Source organism: Budorcas taxicolor, chromosome 14 (assembly GCF_023091745.1).
Source record: "Budorcas taxicolor isolate Tak-1 chromosome 14, Takin1.1, whole genome shotgun sequence".
Lineage (NCBI taxonomy): Eukaryota > Metazoa > Chordata > Mammalia > Artiodactyla > Bovidae > Budorcas > Budorcas taxicolor.
The window spans coordinates 45,560,979-45,583,993 of NC_068923.1; the positions used below are offsets into that span (position 1 = coordinate 45,560,979).

General features: G+C 38.9%; 1 protein-coding gene across 1 annotated transcript in view; it reads left to right on the top strand.

Moving 5' to 3' along the window:
- The window catches only part of PREX2 (phosphatidylinositol-3,4,5-trisphosphate dependent Rac exchange factor 2), a 296,906-nt gene that overhangs the window by 237,979 nt on the left and 35,912 nt on the right, over positions 1-23,015 (top strand). The window contains exons 36-37 of the mRNA XM_052651670.1: positions 18,816-18,882; positions 19,118-19,308. Coding sequence (XP_052507630.1) covers positions 18,816-18,882; positions 19,118-19,308 — 258 coding nt within the window. The remainder of the gene's footprint in view (positions 1-18,815; positions 18,883-19,117; positions 19,309-23,015) is intronic.

The window sequence follows — 23,015 nt, forward strand, 5'->3', positions numbered from 1 at the left end:
GCAAGGAGATCCAACCAATCCGTTCTTAAGGAGATCAGCCCTGGGATTTCTTTGGAAGGAATGATGCGAAAGCTGAAACTCCAGTACTTTGGCCACCTCATGCGAAGAGTTGACTCATTGGAAAAGACTTTGATGCTGGGAGGGATTGGGGGCAGGAGGAGAAGGGGACGACAGAGGATGAGATGGCTGGATGGCATCACTGACTCAACGAATGTGAATCTGAGTGAACTCCGGGAGTTGGTGGTGGACAGGGAGGCCTGGTGTGCTGCGATTCATGGGGTTGCAAAGAGTCGGACACGACTGAGCGACTGAACTGATTATCAAGTGCCTCCAACTGCTTTGATTCTGTATCATTTATTCATTGAATTTTCATGAGGTTTCCATTCTTGTGAGAATGACCAAGATGGAAAATGAACAAATAAGCTAATCCATAAACAATGTATTGCAGATAATGAAAAGTGCAATGAGAAAATCTGAAACTGGTTGCTATACTAAAAGAGCAGATTAGTTAGGAAGAACTTAATTAGGTGTTATCTGAAAGAAGGGCTTCCCTGGTGGCGCAGTGGTAAAAAATCCACCTGCCAATGCCAAAGACTCAGATTCAGTCCCTGGGTTGGGAATATCCCCTGGGGAAGGAAATGACATCCCACTCCAGTATTCTTGCCTGGGAGATCCATGGTCAGAGGGATCTGGCAGGCTGCAGTCCATGGAGTCACAGAGTCGGACGTGACTAACCACACAGAAGATTTGAAAGGAACCTGAATCACAAGGAGATGGTCTTGCCAGAGTATGGGGGAAGATCATTCCCAAAGTGGCAAATTGATGCAAAGGGGTCATGGCAATAGCTTATCTTGCCTGAGGAAGATAAAAGTGGCCAGGGCAATGCTGACAAGTTGAGAAGGGTCATTTGTGTTGAGAGAGCTGTGCAGAGGCCTGGTTATGTAAGGGCTGTAGGCTATTGCAGGAGTTTGGATGTTATTGTAAGGAAGGAGACCATTGCAAATGTTTTATTGAATTCCTGCTGTCCAGTTATATCTCATGCATCTCTTGCAAATAGAATTCAAATGGTTGAAGCTTGCTGGAAGCAGTAGTGAAGCATGCGGTGGCCAGCTGGCTGTTCTGATTGTTTCTCCTCCAGTCTCCAGGGGAATACAGATGAGGCCATATACCTCAGGAGTCTGCCTTGTGCATCAGAGCCCTGGCACTGAGTGCCTGCACACACCCTGGGTTAGTTGTTTCTCCGGGTGAACAGGATTGAGCCAGCGGAAATTTCTAACAGCTGCTTCTAAAATATACCCTCTGGTGCCAAGTCAGATGATGTTCTTGACTGATTTCCTTCCGATTCTTAAGAAGTACAGCATGTAAAGTGTCTAACTCAGAAATTCTAACCACGAAATTCCAGAGAGGGGCATTCTCATTCCTTACCTTCACTGTTTTATTCTCTCTTTTCTAACTCAGACTCCCCTTTGTATTTACTCTGGCCATAAGCCATCATTCCCATTAGCCTCATTTTTCCCCACCTTACATAAATGTAATTTATCATTGCCAAACCCTTTCATTTTAATGTATCCTGTTTATTGGCAGAAAGCAGCACGGCATGGTGACTAATGAGATAAATGTGAATGTGAACAGTGTTCTTCTATAAAGTGCTCCTTTCAGGTTGAGGCGTCTAGATTAGCTTTTTTCAAATACCATTTTCAGTATAAAGTCAGCGTTAAAGCAAAAGAGAAAAATCAAAAGGAAACAAGTTGTATATTAGTTTCTAAGGTCATTTATTAGTGTGGTGAAGTAGCAACTTTGTACTGAATATTTTAGGGCTTATAATTTGGGGTATCTCAATGTAAATTCATCATCTTAATAGAAAGCAGACAAGGAAATTATTGAAAGCATATATTCTCTTAAAGTATGTTCTTTTTTGGGTATAGAATGACACATTTTCTTTAAAGAGAATTTTTTAAAAACCAAAATATATTTTATATAACAAGTATAAGGATGATAGATATTTTGTTTAGGTTAGCAAGAAATGCTACACAAATATCAATCTCAGAGTCATATATTTTGCACAGTTTTTTCAACTGAGAAATGCCTGGCTAGAAGGATGCTTGTGTTTGGCTGTTCCCATGATAGCATCTCCATAAAATGGGTCATTTCTCTCTACCTTGAAGGGAAAAAAAGTGAGTATGTTCTCCTGGTATGAGACATATATGAAGAATGGCATAGCCTTACTACCATTTCACGTCTACAGCTATCAAACAGCATGAGAAAATAAAGAAAAGCAGGACTTTAGGCTTTGACCCCATCTGTAGTCAGAGGCTCATTACCATACCAGACTTGGGTCCCCTAGCGTAATGCACAGTAAAGCCAGTCCACTGACACCAGGTTGTAGTGAAGGACGGTTCAGCATTTATTGCAGAGCATCAAACAAGGAGTCCAGGCAGCTAATGCTCAAAAGGCCCAGGCTCTCCAATGGCTTTCAGGGACAGATTTTTAAAGGTAGAGTGAGGGAGGTGGATGGCAGGATGTGAGATCAGCTTGTGTACAGTCTTCTGATTGGTTGGTGGTGAGATCGAAAGCTGATGTCATCCAGCTTCTGGTTCCAGCCTGTCTGGGGTTATGTGTTTGTGGTCAGTCTGCAGTTTACTTCTTCTGCCTGCTAAGCATGTCAGTATCTTCAGAACAGCTCAGGGATATGGCTTGAGGTATTATCTATGGACATGAATTTGAGCAAACTCTAGGAGATAGTGGAGGACAGAGGAGCCTGGAATGCTGCAGTCCATGGGGTCACAAAGAGTCAGGCATGGCTTAGTAACTGAATAAGAACAAATTATCTATCGTTCTCAAGGAGGAACTAAAGACCCTTGACTTTATTTAATGGCTAAAGTAATATTTTGCCTTTCCTGACTGTTTGCCTTTTTTCCTGCATTTTCTCACTTCTCTGATTAAATTTATTCTTTGGAACTCAGGGGAGGCCTTGGGGGCCTTTTTTACAAGCAAGAGGCAGGTGGAGGGCATGGGGGTAGATATTTGTCCCGGACGGTGACATAAGGTCCTGCTCAGTTACGGGCACTTGTCTTCCGTCCCCATCTTTTTCTTCCCACAGAGTCTTTGACTCATAACACAGTATTTCCCATTCCTTGTTTAGATAGTAAATGGTATACTCCGGTTTGAAATGGAAAATTTTGGTTCTGTTGATGAGAAGCTGTGCAAGCTATCTTAAATCAACAAGAGTATGAACTTCATAAAATCTGAGAGCAAGCAAGAGAGAGAATATCAATTAAAATACAGATAAAGCCTTTGTCTTTCAATTGTTTCATTTTATAAAGCTGCAGATTTTAGAGTTATTCTGTTTTAGTTAACTGGAAACATTCCAGATGCATAGTGAACTCTTCTATAGCAGTTTTATATTTGCTTTCCATCCAATCTTCAGCTGAAATCCATTTTTTATACCTTGAAATACATCCATATTTCTGTTTTGCTAAGACTAGGTGTAAACTAAATGTGTATATCCAGTTTATATATATTTTCAATAGGTTATGGAGATTTCAGAGCTGTATATTTTGTTTTATATGAGAAGTGATTCTTCAGTAGCAGGAGAAAACAACGAAATCTGCAAAGAATTTGAATTTGTTTATAATGCTTAAAAGTGTACTAGGTTTCTTTCCTATATCTGACATGGGTAAAGGATGTATGTTTACAAAATTAAAGTTATACTCTAGGTGTCATATTCTTGCACTGTATAAAACTAAAGGAACTGCAGGATACTTGTGTTTGACACACCTTTCACCCCCACCAAGTATCAGAGTCAGGAATGAATTCAGTAAGTGACTTTTTCTCTGGAAGAGAAGCTGGATTTACAGTGTTTAAGGGGGAGAGGATGGGAGGTAAAGTTGTGGGGAAGGGAGTATTTTCCAACATAGAGAATTGTTGTTGTTCAGTAGCTCAGTCATGTCTGACTCTTTGTAACCCCATGGACTGCAGCACACCTGGCTTCCCTGTCCTTCACCATCTCTAGGAATTTGCTCAGACACATGTCTGTTGAGTCAGTGAGGCTATCTAACCATCTCATCCTCTGTTGACCACTTTTCCTCTTGCCTTCAATCTTTCCCAGCATTAGGGTCTTTTCTAATTAGTCAGATCCTTATATCAGGTGGCCAAAGTATTAGAGCTTCAGCTTCAGCAACCGTCCTTCCAATGAGTATTCAGGATTGATTTCCTTAAGGATTAACAGAGGGAAAAGAATGAGTAGAAGTCCTGAAGGGTTGAGGAGAAAAGATAAAGCATCTGGAAGCTGGAATTCAGGAGGAACAAAGGCATGAAACAAATGGATGAACAGAATCAGTATGCCCTCCTTTGCCTCCTGTACCATCAACTGTTCCTCACTTCTTTCAACCCAGCTGTCCCTCAGGACACACTCCATCCCTATTTCCATGTGCTGAAAGCATAGGCAGTAAATCCCCTACATAGGAACCTTCAGGTTGTGAACTTTCAAAGATGTGAATGCGGGTTTGCATGCCCAGTCACGTAAGTTGGTCCATGTGTCTGGCGTACACTGTCACGTGAGTGTGTCCTCTGCAAGTGGTTTTGCTTCTGTGTACTTACTGTGCAGTACTGTAGTACAGTACCTTTGTTGCAAGCCCAAGATGTCTGGAAGCAAGTGTGAAAGCAGCACTATTGTAGTTGGTACTACCGTACTTTTCAAGGTACTGTACTGAAGATTAAAAATGTTTTCTTTATTTTTTGTTTTTGTTTTTTATGTATTGTTTGTGTGAAACATATTATAAACCAATTACAGTACAGTATTATATAGCCAATTATGTTAATTGAGTACCTAGGCTAACTTTGTTGAACATGTCAACAAATTGAACTTACAAACGAGCTTTTGGAATGGAGGATGTTCCTATGTAGGGGAATTACTGTAATTAGGACCCATCCCATCTCAAATCTGTGTTCCTGCAGGAACCTTTCAGGGATTGCCTCAGCTGGAATTGCTTGGTGTCTTCTTTGAAACTCTTTGAGAGTCTCTGTGTTTTCTTTTCTTTTCTTTTAACTGCAGGTTATTTATGTGCTGATGTATACATGAGGGCAACCATGTTAGTTCACCACTGTGTTTGGTACATAACAAGTACTGTAAAGGGGCTTTCCAGGTGGAACTAGTGGTAAAGAACCTGCCTGCCAATGCAGGAGATATAAGAGATACCATTCGATCCCAGAGTCTGGCAGATCCCCTGGAGGAGGGCATGGCAACCCACTCGAACATTCTTGCCAGGAGAATCCCATGGACAGAGGAGCCTGGTGGGCTGCGGTCCATAGAGTCACAAAGAGTCAGACACACCTGAAGCAAATTAGCATGCATGCACAAGTACTGTAAAAATACTTGAATTGGAAATCCAGTTAATTGCAATGTATTGGTCTTTGGGTGGGATATTATCATTTTATTGAATTTATTCCAGGATCCAGTCTACTTCATTTTATATTCAGAAAATTCTGGGCCATTTGAAGGGTATGGATGCTGACTCTGTTGGAGACTTCTCTAAAGAAAATTCATCAGTGTAGCCAAGGTTCATAAATTTCACATGAGACAAGATCAGACAAAGTAGAAATGATAGTGGCACTTTTGAGAGCAACATACCTCTTCTTTATTTGAAAAATGCTATAATTCTATTAAACTTTGCCACTGTTACTTTCTGAAAATATGATAGAGCTGCTGATATATTTATGCATATAATCTCATTTAATTATCTGGCCTATACTTATTTCTATGTGAATTAAGACTAATTCGTTTACCCTTGGGAAATTGTAATATGTCTAATATTTATTTTATTATTACATGAAAGGAATTTTAATTCAATTTTTAGGTGAGGGTAACAAAGGGGATTAGAATGATTTGACTATGAGTTTTCACATTTTTGTGATAAGTCCTTCTTTGTGATAGTTTATCCAGGATGAATAGATGTTCTGGCTGACAAATAGCAGCAGATAAAATCATCTTCAAAAAGCAACATTTGAGGAAAATTACCTCTCTGCAAGCTAAGAAAAGCTATTGTTTTCACCAAAGCAAAAGGACGATCAAAGTACCTTGTGTTCAGAGTTTCCTTTGGAATAAAAAAGAGCTGGAAGTATCCAAGAAAAAATAAACACGCCCTGAAGAATCAGTTAGGGAAATATACTTTTTGAGGAAAAATTGTCCTTGCTTGTGGAAGCAAGATTGATTCTTATTTTTAACTCTGCTGACTTCTCTACCAGAGCACAAGGACAATCAGTCTTTAAAAAATACATTCAAAGCAGCCTAGTCAAGCTCTCTCAGTGAATCTTTTTCCTATTGCTTTTGTTCAGTTCCTTTTTGCTGACATCCCAGAGTCCTTTTCTTTGGTGGATGGACCATGGAAGGAGAGTGAATCATTCTAGATGATTCTTTCAAAAGAATCATATCCCGTCTTTCAAAAGAAGGGATAAGAAAATCGCCTTATCCTTTTACCAGTCAGGAAATTTGGCTTGGACCCAGAGCTTTTGATAGAAAAGACATAATTGTAACTCAGAAAACTTAATATGGATGTATTGAAAGTCATAATTCATGTGAAGAGTCAGGGTATTCTGTTTGTAAATTGGCTGTCTAGTTACATAGACCACCCAACTTCAACTGAGGACAAAGTTCCATCTTATATAGATTCAAGTGTGTGAAGTTCTCTCAGTCATTCAGGAAGGAAATCAAATACGTCTTTGCTTGGCTTCTGGTAACTTCAGTCAGAAGGACTCTAATTTCAGTTGCTTTTGCCAATTTCTTCCCATCTTTCTTGCATGATAAGTTGCTTCAGTTGTGTCCAACTCTTTGCAACCCCATAGATTGTAGCCCACCAGGCTCCTTTGTCCATGGGATTCTCCAGGCAAGAATACTGGAGTAGGTTGCCATGCCCTCCTCCAGGGGATCATCCCGAAGCAGAGACTGAACCCATATCTCTTACTGTCCTGCATTGGCAGGTGGGTTCTTTACCACTAGTGGCACCTGGGAATCCCTTGGAATATTTCAAAATCTGTTCTTCCTGAGAGGTCTTCTCACCTTCCTAAGGTTAGTCTTTTCCCTTTTTTTCCCTTTTAAGCTTCTGTTTTGACATTTTTCAATTATATTTTAAATTCTTTTTACACATATCTGCTTCTTCTTTTCACCTTGTCTTTCTCTTTTTGGTTTACCCATTGCTAATAAGGTACTTATTAATGGATAATTAATGAATGCTTATGTATCTATTAATGTCCAATATTTGGGGCAACCAAACCATGATACAGAACATAACTGAGCAGCCTGGGGGTACTAGTGAGGACAAAGAAGGGGTGAGAATGAGACTAGAGGTGGAAAGACTGATTAAGAATCCATTAAAATAGTTTAGACAAGTGGAAATAAGAACTCTACATAGATGATAAAAATGGAGATGGATAGGAGGGTATAGATTTTAGAAATACTTGAGAAATGGAGGGAAAAAAATCTTTTCCACCAGAAACATGGTTTGTTGAGAGGGAGACAGAGACATGCTGGATTGGGTGCCTGATTTGTTCTCTGATACAGAGAGAAAGCATAGAGGTCGTGCATCAGTTCAGTTCAGTTCAGTCGCTCAGTCATGTCCGACTCTTTGCGACCCCATGAATTGCAGCACGCCAGGCCTCCCTGTCCGTCACCAACTCCCGGAGTTCACTCAAACTCACCTCCGTCGAGTCGGTGATGCCATCCAGCCATCTCATCCTCTGTCGTCCCCTTTTCCTCCTGCCCCCAATCCCTCCCAGCATCGGAGTCTTAACTGATGAGTCAGTCAATGAGTCAACTCTTCGCATGAGGTGGCCAAAGTGCATAGTTAAAGCCAAAATAATGCATGAAATTTCCCAGGTGGTAGCACCTCACATCCAGAGAGGGCCAGTGAATTGCTCAGATGCAGGCACCTGGCAATGTTGCAGCCGGGACTGAAGCTAGGTATTTCCAGCTCCACAGCATGCACTTAATCACAGCACTCCACTGCTTCTCTGAAGTAGGGAATGATCCCAGTATTAATGTGTTTGGCTTGGGGAAGTGCTTTAACGCAGCTTTAATCACTAACAATGAAAGAGTTAAGGACAACACAAATATGGAAAATCTTCTCGAAAAACTGGGAATTTCAAAGGGCAAGGAAGCATTTGGATTTGTTTTGTTTTCTCTGAAAAGGGGTAGCTTCATAATTGTAGAAGGAGAAAAGAAGCTATGACAAAGACCAGAGCAGAAGACAAAGGCAAAAGGAGCTGAAATAGTTGGAGTCTTATTGTTACTTGTACGTGAAAGAAATGATCTCTGGATGGTTTCTGACTGTGAATTAAACTCACTAATGTGTTTTTGTCTTCATAATGAATGCACCTCATACACATTGTGAAGAAAGGGGAATTCATCTGCATACATTTTAAATATCATCAGCATGCATTATGTCATGATCTTTGCATCAAAATAAAAGTATTGAATTATTAGATATAATAATATAATTTTATATTATATTAGATATAATAGTATACAATAATTGTCTAATATATTCTATCATTAAATATAATATAACATTAATTAATATTAATTAAATATAATAATATAACATTAATTAATGTAACAGTTTAATTTTAGATGTAATTTAATTATATAATGATAATGATACTAGAATTAAATACAAAATATTTAAAGAACAAAACTGAACTTCTTTCAAGTCTGTTCAATATTAAGACATATTCATTATGCAGAATTTAAAACCTATAGTTCTGTTCCATTCATAGCATATTATGTAATAAATTAAAAGTTTCTTACAGGTGCTTCTGTTGATATAAACTTTGAACTTCATCTTGATACTTGAGAAATCAGTGAAGTCTGATATATACCAAATATACTCAGAAAACACAATGAGAACTCATAGATGAACAAATATCTTCTGAGTCTGAAGGAGAAGCATCTTTAATAGATCTAATATGATGCTCATTGCATTTCTTATGAGCTAAGTAAGAAAAAATAGTAATAAGCTTAATAGACCAAGTGACATTTAGTTCATGGGAAAATTTTTTTTCAGAAAGAGATGGGAATACCAGACCACCTGACCTGCCTCTTGAGAAACCTATATGCAGGTCAGGAAGCAGCAGTTAGAACTGGGCATGGAACAACAGACTGGTTCCAAATAGGAAAATGAGTCGATCAAGGCTGTATATTGTCACCCTGCTTATTTAACTTATATGCAGAGTACATCATGAGAAACGCTGGGCTGGAGGAAGCACAAGCTGGAATCAAGATTGCCGGGAGGAATATCAATAACCTCAGATATGCAGATGACACCACCTTTATGGCAGAAAGTGAAGAAGAATTAAAGAGCCTCTTGATGAAAGGGAAAGAGGAGAGTGAAAAAGTTGGCTTAAAGCTCAATATTCAGAAAACTAAGATCATGGCATCTGGTCCCATCACTTCATGGCAAATAAAAAGGGAAACAGTGAGAGATTTTATTTTGGGGGGCTCCAAAATCACTGCAGATGGTGACTGCAGCCATGAAATTAAAAGACACTTACTCCTTGGAAGGAAAGTTATGGCCAACCTAGACAGCATATTAAAAAACAGAGACATTACTTTGCCAACAAAGGTCCATCTAGTCAAGGCTATGGTATATCCAGTGGTCATGTATGGATGTGAGAGTTGGACAATAAGGAAAGCTGAACACCGAAGAACTGATGCTTTTGAACTGTGGTGTTGGAGAAGACTCTTGAGAGTCCCTTGGACTGCAAGGAGATCCAACCAGTCCATCCTTAAGGAGATCAGTCCTGAGTGTTCATTGGGAGGACTGATGTTGAAGCTGAAACTCCAGTACTTTGGCCACCTGATGTGAAGAACTGACTCATTGGAAAAGACTCCAATCCTGGGAAAGATTGAGGGCAGGAGGAGAAGGGGATGACGGAGGATGAGATGGTTGGATGGCATCACCGGCTCAATGGACATGAGTTTGGGTAAACTCCGGGAGTTGGTGATGGACAGGGAGGCCTGGCATGCTGCTATCCATGGGGTCACAAAGTGTCGGACATGACTGAACGACTGAACTGAACTTAAACTTTCTACAGTGATATAATGAGAAAAACCAGAAGGTGAATGATCTGGAGTTGCCTGCTATAGTAATATACTGGAGGAGGGAAAGTTGGTCAAAGTTGGATTCCAGTCCCCAGTCTTGTACTGATTGGCTGTATGACTTGGGACAAGTTCTAAGTATATCTGAGCCTCGATCTCCTTTTCATCCAGTGGAGCTAGCAATGCTTCCTAAGCTGACATGAGTATGAGGTTGAGAGGAGATTTACATCGTCCTCAGGATTTGCCTAGTGTAAGGAGTAACTGAGGCTTCCCTGATAGCTCAGTTGGTGAAGAATCCACCTGCAATACTGGAGACTCCAGTTTGATTCCTGGGTCGGGAAGATCCTCTGGAGAAGGGATAGGCTACCCACTCCAGTATTCTTGGGCTTCCCTTGTGACTCAGCTGGTAAAGAATCTGCCTGCAATTCGGGAGATCTGGGTTAGATCCCTGGGTTGGGAAGATCCCCTGGAGAAGGAAATGGCTACACACTCCAGTATTCTGGCCTGGAGAATTCCATGGACTGTACAGTCCATGGGGTGCAAAGAGTCGGACATGACTGAGCGACTTTCACTTTCGCTATTTGTGCACAGAGATACTTCTGAGAATAACCTAGATACTGTCTTTGATTTCACACCAGAAAAACTATTAAAGATAGAGACAATGGTGGAAAACTATCTAGAAGGATGCACAGCCCCAGTTTTATGTCCAGGCCTGAATTTAGTCCCAAGACAGAAACGATGATTGCCCTACTGTGCTACGAAGAAAGTAAAAGGAGGCTTCCAGGTGCCTCCAATGACAGTATTAGAAGTGGTAGCTTTTTATACAGTTTGTGATTAAAAGCTAAATGGAAGGTGTCACATGCAGCTCTGCTCTACTACACCTTGAATGCCACCAGATTTTTTGGGCAGTTAATAAAGGTCATTTTTGTTATTCTGCAATCAAAATTAAAGTTATGAGTGAAGAAGTGATTTCCCATATTCAACATCTAAAGAATTGAACAAACGCTGTATATACCAATATTTAAAGTATTTGATGTGGGAGATAAATGGTTTCTTGTTTGGTAACTAATCTAGGTTGGGGTGATAGCATAACTTACAGGGGAAAATGCATCTTTAAAATCTTTCTATGCTTGTTTTAATAACTCAAAACCCTTCCAATGGGCTTCCCTGGTAGCTCAGTGGTAAAGAATCCACCTACCAATGCATTCGATGTGGGTTTGATCCTTAGGTTGGAAGGATCCCCTGGTAGAGAAAATGGCAACCCACTTGTTGCCTGAACAATCCCATAGACCAAGGAGCCTGACAGGCTACAGTTTGTGGAGTCACAGAGAGTTGGACATGACTGAGCAACTGGGCACAAGTACAAGGCATCTCATAGAAGAAAACCAGTCTCACGGAGCTATGTTGACAGGGAGGGAAGATTTTAAAGCAGTTTCTTAACAAAATTCAACAAAATTGTATTGCCATTCATAAATTAAGGATACGTCTACCCATTTGGTTTCTCTAATTTATTTAATTATATTAAACCATCAACTTTGGTCAGTACAAATAAATTCAATGGCATTACTAGGGAGAATGGTGTGAGTAGTGAGGTGGATGGAGTCATCTGAGGGGAGTTGTTCAGAAGTTTGGAAGGAGGATTACCAGGTTAGGCTTCTTGGCAGAAAATTTTGACTGAAAGAGGAAGGATGTTATTGAACAGTGTCTAAAAGACACATGGAATCAAAGAGGGTGTATTTACTCTTTCATTGGAATGCATTTGCTCAAATTTACAGTTCTTTGGAGAAAGGACTCAGTTGTATATGAGATGATTTCTTGTCTATCCATGCTAATTTTCACTTTGCCTTAAATATGAGGTTAGTGAATCACTTAACAAATACTCATTGAGCAGCTGCTTTGGCTAAGGCAATATTCTAAGTGCTGGGCTTACAGAGGTAGCGTGACATAGATCATGTTTAGTTTCAAAGAGTTCTTTAAAACTTAACCTGTAGTCTGTTCATCTGAAGAATGAAATTACAAAAAAAAAAAAAAGAGTCCTGGGGATCTTCAGTTTCTTAATGTATTTTCATTAGCAGAATTCAGAAATAGTGAGAGCTTCAGGTGGGCTCCTGCAGACCCAGGTACCAGGCTGGTCCCTGTGGTCCACTTGTTGACCAGGCACCAGAGCTGCATGCCTGAAGATGGCCCTTGCAGAATTTCTGTGTGGAATGACTAGTGAAAAGTTTTCCCAACTGAAGCCAGTCAGTGAAGATAGGAAGAGTTGCTTCTTACTTCAAATGCACAGATGCCAATACAAGACCAAACGATAGTGAATAATCTAGGAAACATGTCATCACCAAAGGGAAAAAAGAAAAAAAAAAAAAAGCTTCAATAACTGACTAAAAAAATGGAGATCTGTAAACGTCCTGATGAAGAATTTAGAACGATCATCAAAGAAGTATAGTGAAATGTAAGAAAACGCAGTCAACCAAATTAGGAAAACACTGAATGAAGAAAATGAGATGTCCAGCAAAGCAATAGAAACCATTTAAAAAGCTCAAACAGAAATTCTTGAGTTGAGGAATATATTGATTGAACTGCCAAATTTAATAGAGAACTTCAACAACAGATTCAACCAGGCAAAAGGAAAAAAAAAGTCAGTGAACTTGAAGACAGAGTGTTTTAAATTATCCAGTCAGAGGAACAAAAAGAAAAAGAAAAACTAAAAAAAGCTTATGTGAATTATGGGATACCATCAAGAGAAACAACCAACTCATTACTGGTGTCCCAGAAAGAGAAGAGAGGGAGAAAGGGACAGACACTTTTTGAAAGAAATAATATCTAAGAAATTCCCAAATCTGGGTGGAAATTTGGACATCCAAGTTCCTGAGTTTATAGGTTTCCAAAGAGTTTCAACCCTGAAAGTTCTTCTGCAAGACACATTGTAATAAAATTGTGTAAAATCAAAGGCAGAATTCTTAAAACTGCACAGAAAAAAAAAATTGCTTACGTACAGTACTAGAGAACAAACCCTCCACGAGGCTGTTAGCAGATTTCTTAGCACAAACCTGGCAGCCAGGACAGAGTGGGATAAACCTGGAGGCCATTGTGCTCACTGAAATAAGCCAGAGAAGGATACTATGTGGTCTCACTTCTATGTGGAATCTGGGGCCGGAAAATGAAGATGTTGAACTCATAGAAGCAGAAAATACGGAGGCAGGGAAGACAGGACGACGTTGGTCAGAGGGTACAAATTTGTGGTTATGGAGGATGAATGCATCTAGAGAGCTTATGTACAGGTATGTTGTCTATACTTAATAATACTGTATTGAACCCTGAAATTATGCTTAGAATGGAAGCTGGGAGATTTACATACACAAAAAATGTTAACTAGGTGAGGTTATTAAATATATTATATATTAATTAGCTTGACTCTGGTACTCATTTCACTGTGTATATTTACATGAGATCACCATAGTATTTACCTTAAATATGACAATTTTTATTAAAAAATTTTAAAATGTTAAGTAATGAGTAAAAATGACAATGATAGCTATTAATAACATTGGGTGATTTGCTGTGTGTCAGATGTTGTACACTAAAGACCTTGTGTTTGTGTGCTTAGTTGCTCAGTCGTGTCTGACTCTTTGCAACCCCATGGACTGTAGCCTACCAGGCTCCTCTGTCCATGGGGATTCTCCAGGCAAGAACACTAGAGTGAGTTGCCATGCCTTCCTCCAGGGCATCTTCTCAACCCAGTGATTGAACCTGGGTCTCCCACATTGCAGGTGAATTCTTTACCGTCTGAGCCACCAGGGAAGCCCAATTAAACAAAATCACCACTTTTTATAGGGTCTAGTGTATACATATGGAGAAGGCAATGGCACCCCACTCCAGTACTCTTGCCTGGAAAATCCCATGGACGGAGGAGCCTGGTGGGCTGCCATCTATGGGGTTGCTAAGAGTCGGACACGACCAAGCGACTTCACTTTCACTTTTCACCTTCATGCATTGGAGAAGGAAATGGCAACCCACTCCAGTGTTCTTGCCTAGAGAATCCCAGGGACAGGGGAGCCTGGTGAGCTGCTGTCTATGGGGTCGCACAGAGTCGGACACGACTGAAGCGACTTAGCAGCAGAAGCAGTGTATAAGTATAGAAGCTGAAAGTTAGGCTTTTAACATCTAAACATGATAGTACTTAATCATGTTTATTTTCATCTTCTTTAGAACACTTAACAAGAATTTGCTGTATCATTTCTGCTAGTCATTTGTAGGTAAAACAACACTCCTGTGAGTCTTGAAAGAGATCTTATGAATATTTGTCTCTTAATCATCATTTTCTCTCACCGAGGAGGAAATATTAAATACGCTTCCTCTCTATTTTTAAGTTCTGATGATTGTTAAATCCTATAAGTATTTGCTTCAGTGTTAATTGAAATGTAGCCTAATAGTTATAAACTTAGAAAGAATCCTTCCTACAAAAAATTCTTTTTCAAAAGTGCATAATAATTATTTTATCTATTTTTAAATTAAGATATTTAATATATTTCCTTTTCTCTATCAGGTCACACGTATTTTTAGTTGTTCGACTGTGTTTTTTAGAGAGCTCATGAAATAAAACTCAATTCAATACTACATCAAATATTATTACAGGCTATGAATCAGGCACTGTCTTTGATTATGGAACAGCAAACTATAATTTTAGGTGCTCTGTTTTTGACAAGCCAAGAGACAAATTTATCCAAGCAAATCCAAGTTTATCTCATTATTGAGGATTTCTCTTCATATAACTTTAGGTAAAACCTGTTTCAGAGGTCAGAGCTAATGCTTATGGTCACTCAAGCTGGGTGAGATGAAGGTGTAAATCACCATTCTCCTACCTACTTATTTAGCATGTATTCTTTGCCCATATGTGGGCACAGGTTGAACCTATCTGGTGATTTTCATTTATACAAGAGATCAGTATCTTTTGATGTAATTTTCTGTGGATTTTTCCCCTTTAATTTAAGTGCTATGATAGTCAAAGGCAGTTTAACAATAGTACTTATGAAACAGTCACACCTATAGTCAACTGCTGTACCATTGTAATAATGGCATGTCTATGACTAATATCTGTAACTGACCAAACACTGTTATAATTCCTTTTTGAAATGCAGAATAAATGCAAAAATCCAAAACCTACATGATCCAGGTTAGAATATTTAGAGGTAGGACATGGTATTAGGAGAATTATATATGAGTCTGGTCAAGTGAGAAATTTCCACAAATTATTATAAATATAGAAATGATCTCATAAGCACTGATGTAAAGAACAAACAAGAATCTAGCAGAGACCTGAGTGGAATACTGTAGTTGTTCCTCCTTACTTATAAAACACCAGTGACTCTTGCGCCTTAATTACCTCCCTTAGAAATTGGATATCTTCCAGCATGCCCAGAAAAAGGGAGACAGAGGGCCAGAGAGATTGCCAAATGCCAGTCACTTTTGTCATTGATTTAACCTCTGTGTCTCTCCTATCAGACTTTTACATGGTCTCTCTTTATGTAAAAACGTGACCATTTCTGGAGCATCAGCTTGACCCTATAGAGCTGTGATCCTAATATGTTACTTATTTGAGAAATCATTTTTCTAACTTGTTAGTATATTAACTTGCATGGGTCTGAATTAATCTTGATGTTCCCCGCACTTATTTTCTGTTTTCACGGCATATGTCAATTCCCTGTGTCCCAGACTTCCTTGGTGGCCCAGTGGTTAAGACTGCCACTTCCAATGCAGGGAGGCATGGGACTGATCCCCGGTTAGGGAACTAAAATCCCACATGCTGCAAAAAAAAAAAAAAAAAATACTAAACTAGTCTTTTCATTTCTAGGGTCTCAAATTTCCCTAAATTGTCATATCTGATGGGTCGTGGATTTCTTTCTATTTATTCTTTTTTAAAAAATAATTTTATTGTTGCTGTTGTTCAGTTGCTAAGTCATGTCCAACTTTTTGCAACTCCATGGACTGCAGCAATCCAGGCTTCCCTGTCCTTCACCGTCTCTCAGAGTTTGCTCAAACTCGTGTCCATCGAGTCAGTGATGCCAGCCAACCATCTCATCCTCTGTCCTCCACTTCGCCTGCCCTCAGTCTTTCCCAGCGTCAGGGTCATTTCCATTGAGTCGGCCCTTCACATCGGGTAGCCAAAGTATTGGAGCTTCAGCTTCAGCAATTTTATTATTTTTTTAATTGGAGGATTTTCCATTTATTCTTACTTTTTCACTGGTAGCAAAGTTTTCCCTGTAGAGTGCTTCTCCACTGCTTAACAAATTAATTATAGTATCTTAGTTTAGTATTTCATTTCCTCACAATATGAATCCAGCCCACTTGCCCAATACTCACTCTCTCTGCCTTACATGAACCTGCTGTCTGGTGAAGTTGGCTCCATCCATTTCTCTTTCTCTTCTCTTGTTCATAGTGTTGCCTCTACTTGAAATTCTGTTTTTCCATTTTGGCCTGTCCTGAATCCCATCCATCGATCCAAGTCCAACTCATGTGCCATATTCTTATGGAGCCTTCCTTCTTCCTCATGTGTGTGTATTTCAGTTTCTTTCTGTAAGTTTTTAACCTACCTATCATTTCCTGCACTACATTCCAAATAACTCTGTATTTGTCCTTGCTGTTAGATTGTATGAGATACTTTCCCAAGATTTGTTTCATTTTAGTTATTTAATTTGGATATATTTATTCTGCATTTATTGTAACATGACATCACCTCTTTCCTTGGTATTTTATTCTCTAGGGACTAAATAGAAAATATTATCATACTACATTTATTTTTTAAGGCAGGGTTCATTTACAAAGTTGCAACAAGGAAACCTGATGCATGCCTGCATGAAGGGAAACTTACTGTTCATCCTATGTAAAGTAGCAGGAGTGTTTTCAAAACCGTCTTAATAAGATTTGCTTATTGAGACAAAGAGCCATGACTTCATTCCTACTAACCTCAAAAGCATATTAAACTACAGTCAGTTTTGGCATTAATCCAGTTTTACCATTAACTCTGTCATAAATTTTGATTAAGGGGTATTGCCAGACTTTTGTAATTAAGGGAAGTGCATTAGGAATGTATTTCATGTGGAAATTTGTCATGTTCTGAAAAATACTGATGTTGTATGAATACCTGTAAACCTTAGGGATGGTAAAATACATGGCTAAACAACCATTTTTCTGAACAGAGAGAGTACCCCAAATTAGTTACAGGCTCAAGTCTAAATTTTTATTTTAAGAAATAATTGATTGAATTAAAATATTTCTTGGCTGTGTAAATTTCATAGGAGTCAGGAAGAAGCTGTGTTTCATGGTTACCTTCTCTCAGTGCCATCAGCCCCATAGATATATTTAATAATAATTTGTCACTTTCTGTAATTATGGATTAATAAATATTAACTACTCACACAAGTCTGGATCAATAAATATATTTAGCTCTGAGTTTGTCTTAAGCTTTTATCTTCTAAAAGCCTTTTGAAGGGTGTGGTTATACCATGAGATGCTTTATCTATTTCCATTTTGCTCCATAGCATTTGGCTTCCGTGGTGGCTCAGACGGTAAAGAATCCACCTGCAGTGCAGGAGACCTGGGTTCGATCCCTGGGTTGAGAGGATCCCCTGGAGGAGGGCCTGGCAACCCACTCCAGTATTCTTGCCTGGGAAATCCCATGGACAGAGGAGCCTGGAGGGCTACCGTCCACGGGGTCCCAAAGAATTGAATAGGACTGAGTGACTAAGCACAGCACTATAGCATTTAGAAAAAGTGAGATTCTCTCAGAATAAAGTTTTACTTGATGTGGGCATTTATACATTTTAAATCTATAAAATGTTTTATTCTGTTTTTCTATTGGCTTGCTTCATCAAATATGTGGGGGTTTTTCCTTAAGCATTTTGTCCCAGTGAAAATTTGTAGATTTCTGCCACATCAGTTCAAGTGACTATAGCAGGATTAGATCTGCGGGATCCTCCTCTTAACTGTCTGAAACCGTGACTGCTTTTTTTTTTTTAAGGACTGTCTCTTTTAGAAAGCAGGGAGCGTGCTCAGTGTGGCCAGCTGTGCATTACTTTTCTAGAGTGAGTTTTCTACTTAGTGTATTAAAATAGTTGTGACCATATTGCATCCTGGTGACAAAAAAGAACCAGTATATCTTTGAAGAGAATTTTACTTCTCATCTGAACATAACTTAGTGGCTGAAAGAATCCAGCTAAGTAATCTGTTTAAAATTAGTGTTTGGAGAATTATTTTCATAATCTGTCACTTGCATAATAAATGAAAACCAGATCATGTTTTTCAACAGTCATGAAAAAATATCTTTCTTCAACTTTTATAATAATATTAATTACTGCATCAATGAGCATTGATTCTGTGCTGTGTGCCCCCCTAAGTATTTTATTTGCATTAACTCACTTCATGTTTTTGGCTGCCTCATGAAGTATTAGTAATATAAACTACTAAAATCTCCAAATTACAAAAGAGGAAATTGAGATATATACAAATTAAATATCTCTCTAAGGCCATACAATAAATAATGGAGGTGATGGTAGCTTTAATTGTTTTTTTCTGAATGGAAAACTTTCTTTTTTTGGAGTTCCACTCATGCTAGCATTCAGCACTTTGTTAATTCATTTGTCTTTAAAAGGAAATCAGTAAAACTTGCATGTCTTCATGCTTTTTAATTTTTCTAACAATGAATGATCATTTCTTCTTTGGATTCTTACAGGGCATTCTACTTGGACAAGTCAAATTCACCACCAAACTCCACATCTAAAGCTGCCTACGTAGATAAGGTAAAAATAGACGATTGCATTGACCCTATGTTTTACCATTTACCTCTTATTTAATTTTGTTGGTGTTGTTCTTGAGCACGGTGTCTGTGTAAAATTTGTGAGCTCCAATTCTGTTACCTCCATAATAAAATATTTTAGACTATAGATTATAATGACTGTGAATTATAGCCCATCTAAAAAGGTTTCTTTCTATTAAACATGTTGAACTTTATCCTGTTTTTTTTTTTTCCTGCAGCTCATGAGGCCTCTCAATGTTTTGGATGAACTTTATCGACTGGTGGCCTCATTTATCAGATCCAAGCGCACGGCTGCCTGTGCGAACACGGCTTGCAGCGCCTCCGGAGTCGGGCTGCTGTCAGTGTCCTCGGAGCTGTGCAGTAGGCTGGGGGCCTGCCACGTCATCATGTGCAACAGCGGCGTGCATCGGTACGTGACCCCCACCTTGCTGCATCTTTGCCTGCATCTTTGCTACACCTCGTTATGTTTGGACTTTCTTGCTTATTACATTTAGCTCTGTGAAATTATAGCTGGAAACATATTTGGAATAAGACTTCAGAGATTCGTTAATTCTTGCAGAGTTAATTTCTGGCTTTAGTTCTATTTTCAGTGACTGTTTATTCATACAAAATGAATGCAATCCCACATTTATATCACTGTGGCCTAGAAGCTTATCATTCTTTATATATCTTAAGATTCATACTTTAGGTACAAAATTGTGCATCTGTTTTATGCACTCTAGGAACTTGCTTGGTAGGAGCTGGTGACTAGAATATTTTCTAGAAAAAAGGTTTTTTACCTTTTCTTCAGTGGTTTGGATCCTTGTTACTCAGTTGCTGTGAGTTAGATGTTCTCTTGGTGTTACCACTGTCTTCCTACTTCTGGCAAAATCACAGTCCAAAAGCCCACGCGATATGCTCTTCCTGAAACTGTAAGGAGGAGTTTTAGATGGGTTCTGTTCAGGTGGTTTATCTTACGCATCAGTGCTCTGTTTGGGAAAGCCAGTAGGTACATAAATCCCTACAGCTGTATCGGATGCAAATATGAGTGGAGAATCCCAAGTCAGGTCCTTCTTCATAATCACTTACTCCTCTTCTGTCACATCTCAATTTTCACAGAGAAATGAAACCATATAATTGAAAACAATAGGACAGGATTTAGTCCTCATTGTAATCTGGTAGGCAGAGAGTCTTCTGTCACCCATCATAGTCTCTTCTTTCTTAGTATGAGGCCAGTTAGATTTTGAGAGAATAGTAGTTGTTGTTTATTCAAACTTACTTGGTACTTCATCCATGCAAAGGACTGCAATTGGTGCTGTTGGCTGGGTAACATCGTAAACTGATGATGCTCCTGTTAGAGACATGAGGCATGAACAACAAACAACATAAAATAATAGTAAATAATAATGTGACAAAATAAGATAACAAAAATATAATAAAAATAACAAATGACTTAGATCACAAGAAAAAAATTAATCACCTAGGAGAGTTATGGCTAAAAAATAAGAATCAGAAGCAACGTATATTTTGGAGATGGTTGGAACTTTCCCTGGAGAAGGTAGTGTTTGAACTGGGTTTTGATGGGTAGAGGTTTTGAAGAGATAGAAAGAAAAAGTTGATTCAAGTCAGTAGGTTTTCATCTGTGAAATTCCATTTGACTTGATATGCCTGAATTATGGATTTCAAGTCCTACACAGCATGTCCTTTGCTTATGAAGTGTGGCAAGACTTTGTTTCTCTAAAAGGAGCAATTTCACTTGTGTGAGTGACACAGTATACAGAATTGTCCCCTTTATTTTAATTGCTGAGTACTTGGTGCTCTATTGCAAGCTTACTCATGCTCACGCTCAGTCACTCAGTCGTGCTGACTCTTTAAAACCCTTTGAACTGTAGCCTGCCAGGCTTCTCTGTGCATGGGATTCTCCAGGCAACACTACTGGAGTGAGTTGCCGTTGCCTCCTCTTGGGGATCTTCCCATCCCAGGGATCGAACCCACCTCTCCTGCATCTGCTGGCAGATTCTTTACTACTAAACCACCTGGGAAGCATTGCAAGCTTACTAAGAGCTTAAGTGAAATAGCATCTGCAAGTAAATGAGTTCAACAGAGAAACGCTCTCTCTGATCAGTCATGTTCAATCATTCTGTTCTCATTCATTCATCCATTTATTTACTTTCCATTCACTCAGTTAATATACATTGAGCACTAATTATGTGCCAGCACCGTTCTAGTTTCTGGTATCAAGCATTGGAAAAAAAAAAAAAAGCCAAAACCTCCCTACTATTATATAATGTAAATCATGTGGGAGTGAAGCAGATGACAAAGTAAATAAATGGTAACGTGGTAGGTGACATAAATACAGAAAGGAACAGAAGTCAGAGAGGTGACAGGGGACAAGATGGGATGAGGGGATTTCATCTTCCAAGGAGGAAGTTCTGTTGGGTTAGAGACCTGTGTGAAATGCGAGAGTGAGTCATGCAGATATCTCAGAGAAAGTGCGTTCGATTGTAGGAAGCAGAGTGCAAATGTGGGAGTCCAAGAGGGAGCCAGCATGACGTGTTCAAGGAACATAGAGGCCACTGTGGCCTTGACACTCGGTATGTCATCACCATGATTAATGTCCTTACTCTGCACTGGTGGTAAGATCATAGTTATCTGAAGACTGTGACAACCAAGGGACATGCCGGGCTTCAAACTACAAGTATATTCTCCTATCTCCACATGAATTTACTGAAAGTTAATGCCTTTAAGTTTGCCATTTAATGCAGTTCCCTGGCGGTTCAGTGGTTAGGACTCTGCATCAATTGCAGGGGGCCTGTGTTCGATCCCTGGTTGGGGAACTAAGATCGTTCAAGCCTTGTGGTATAGCCAAAAAATTTTTTTCTAACTGCCAGAGTTTTTTAAACTCTAGAATTTTTTAATCCTAGAATCATGACCAAATTGTCCAAGTTACTCTCTCATATCTCCCATGAGCAGTTTTAGAGTTTGATGATGGATGAGTAGGAGAAATAGATTGGTGTTGCACAACCATTTTTTAATTGCTGTATTCATTGATGGATGTGTTGGAATCACAAGTAACATTGAAATTTCAAAGTATTTTGGCTTTCTCCATTTCTGCAGTTCAAAATAAATATAGCTTTAATTAATTCATTTCAGAGAGACTTACTGAGATGTAGGCAAAAATGCCCCATCACAGATGCTGAAAATTAAGGTTAAAACTATTTGAAAATAGTATTGTTTTATTTTTCTATTATGCAGAATAATATAGGCATTTAGTAATATCTTTAATCTTTCAGGTAAGGCTATCCTTAGATTTTTCATGGTGATAAAATGTGTGCTGATTTATATTAGAATCAGAAATCTTGCATAACACTGTTACTAAAATACTTCTTTAGTAATTATAATTCAGAAAGCTAGGAAGGAACCCAAATAGATCCATACCTACCCTAATTATTGAACACGGAAGTTTACCTTGAGGTTCTGACAAAGGGGAGAAATTCAAACTATGAATTAAAATAAATATTACACACTAATTTTAGCATTTACTTTTAAAATTAAGATGGGAAGTGGTTAACAATATGGCATCCACATTAGATAATCAGTTTCCTGCCTTTTCTGATTTTATTCACCAAGAAAAAGGAATCTAAAATATTTTAAAGTATTGAGTTATAATCCTGTATTTGATATTAAAGAGAAGAATGTGATTTTTCAGAATGAAAGGGCAGTTTTAATTAGCATTCATATCTAGATGTTTTAATGCCAACCTGAATTAGACGTGGCATCCTACAGAGGAGGAAAGCTGGCTTTTGTTGTTGTTTAGTCACTAAGTTGTGTCCAACTCTCTTCAAACCCATGGACTGTACCCCGCCAGGCTCCACTGTCCTTGGGATTTCCCAGACAAGAATACTGGAGTGGGTTTTCATTTCCTTCTCCAGGGGATCTTCCCAACCCAGAAATTAAACTGTCTCCTCCTTGGCAGGTGGGTTTTTTACCACTGAGCTGCCAGGGAAGCCGTAATGCAAGATTAGGAGGAATAGAATTCAGGGTGAGTTATTAAAATCTTTTCATAGTGTTTGGCCCACCTTTGTTTTTATTAAATTCTCTTTCCCAGAGCAGTCCTTTGTGTGCATTACAATTCTA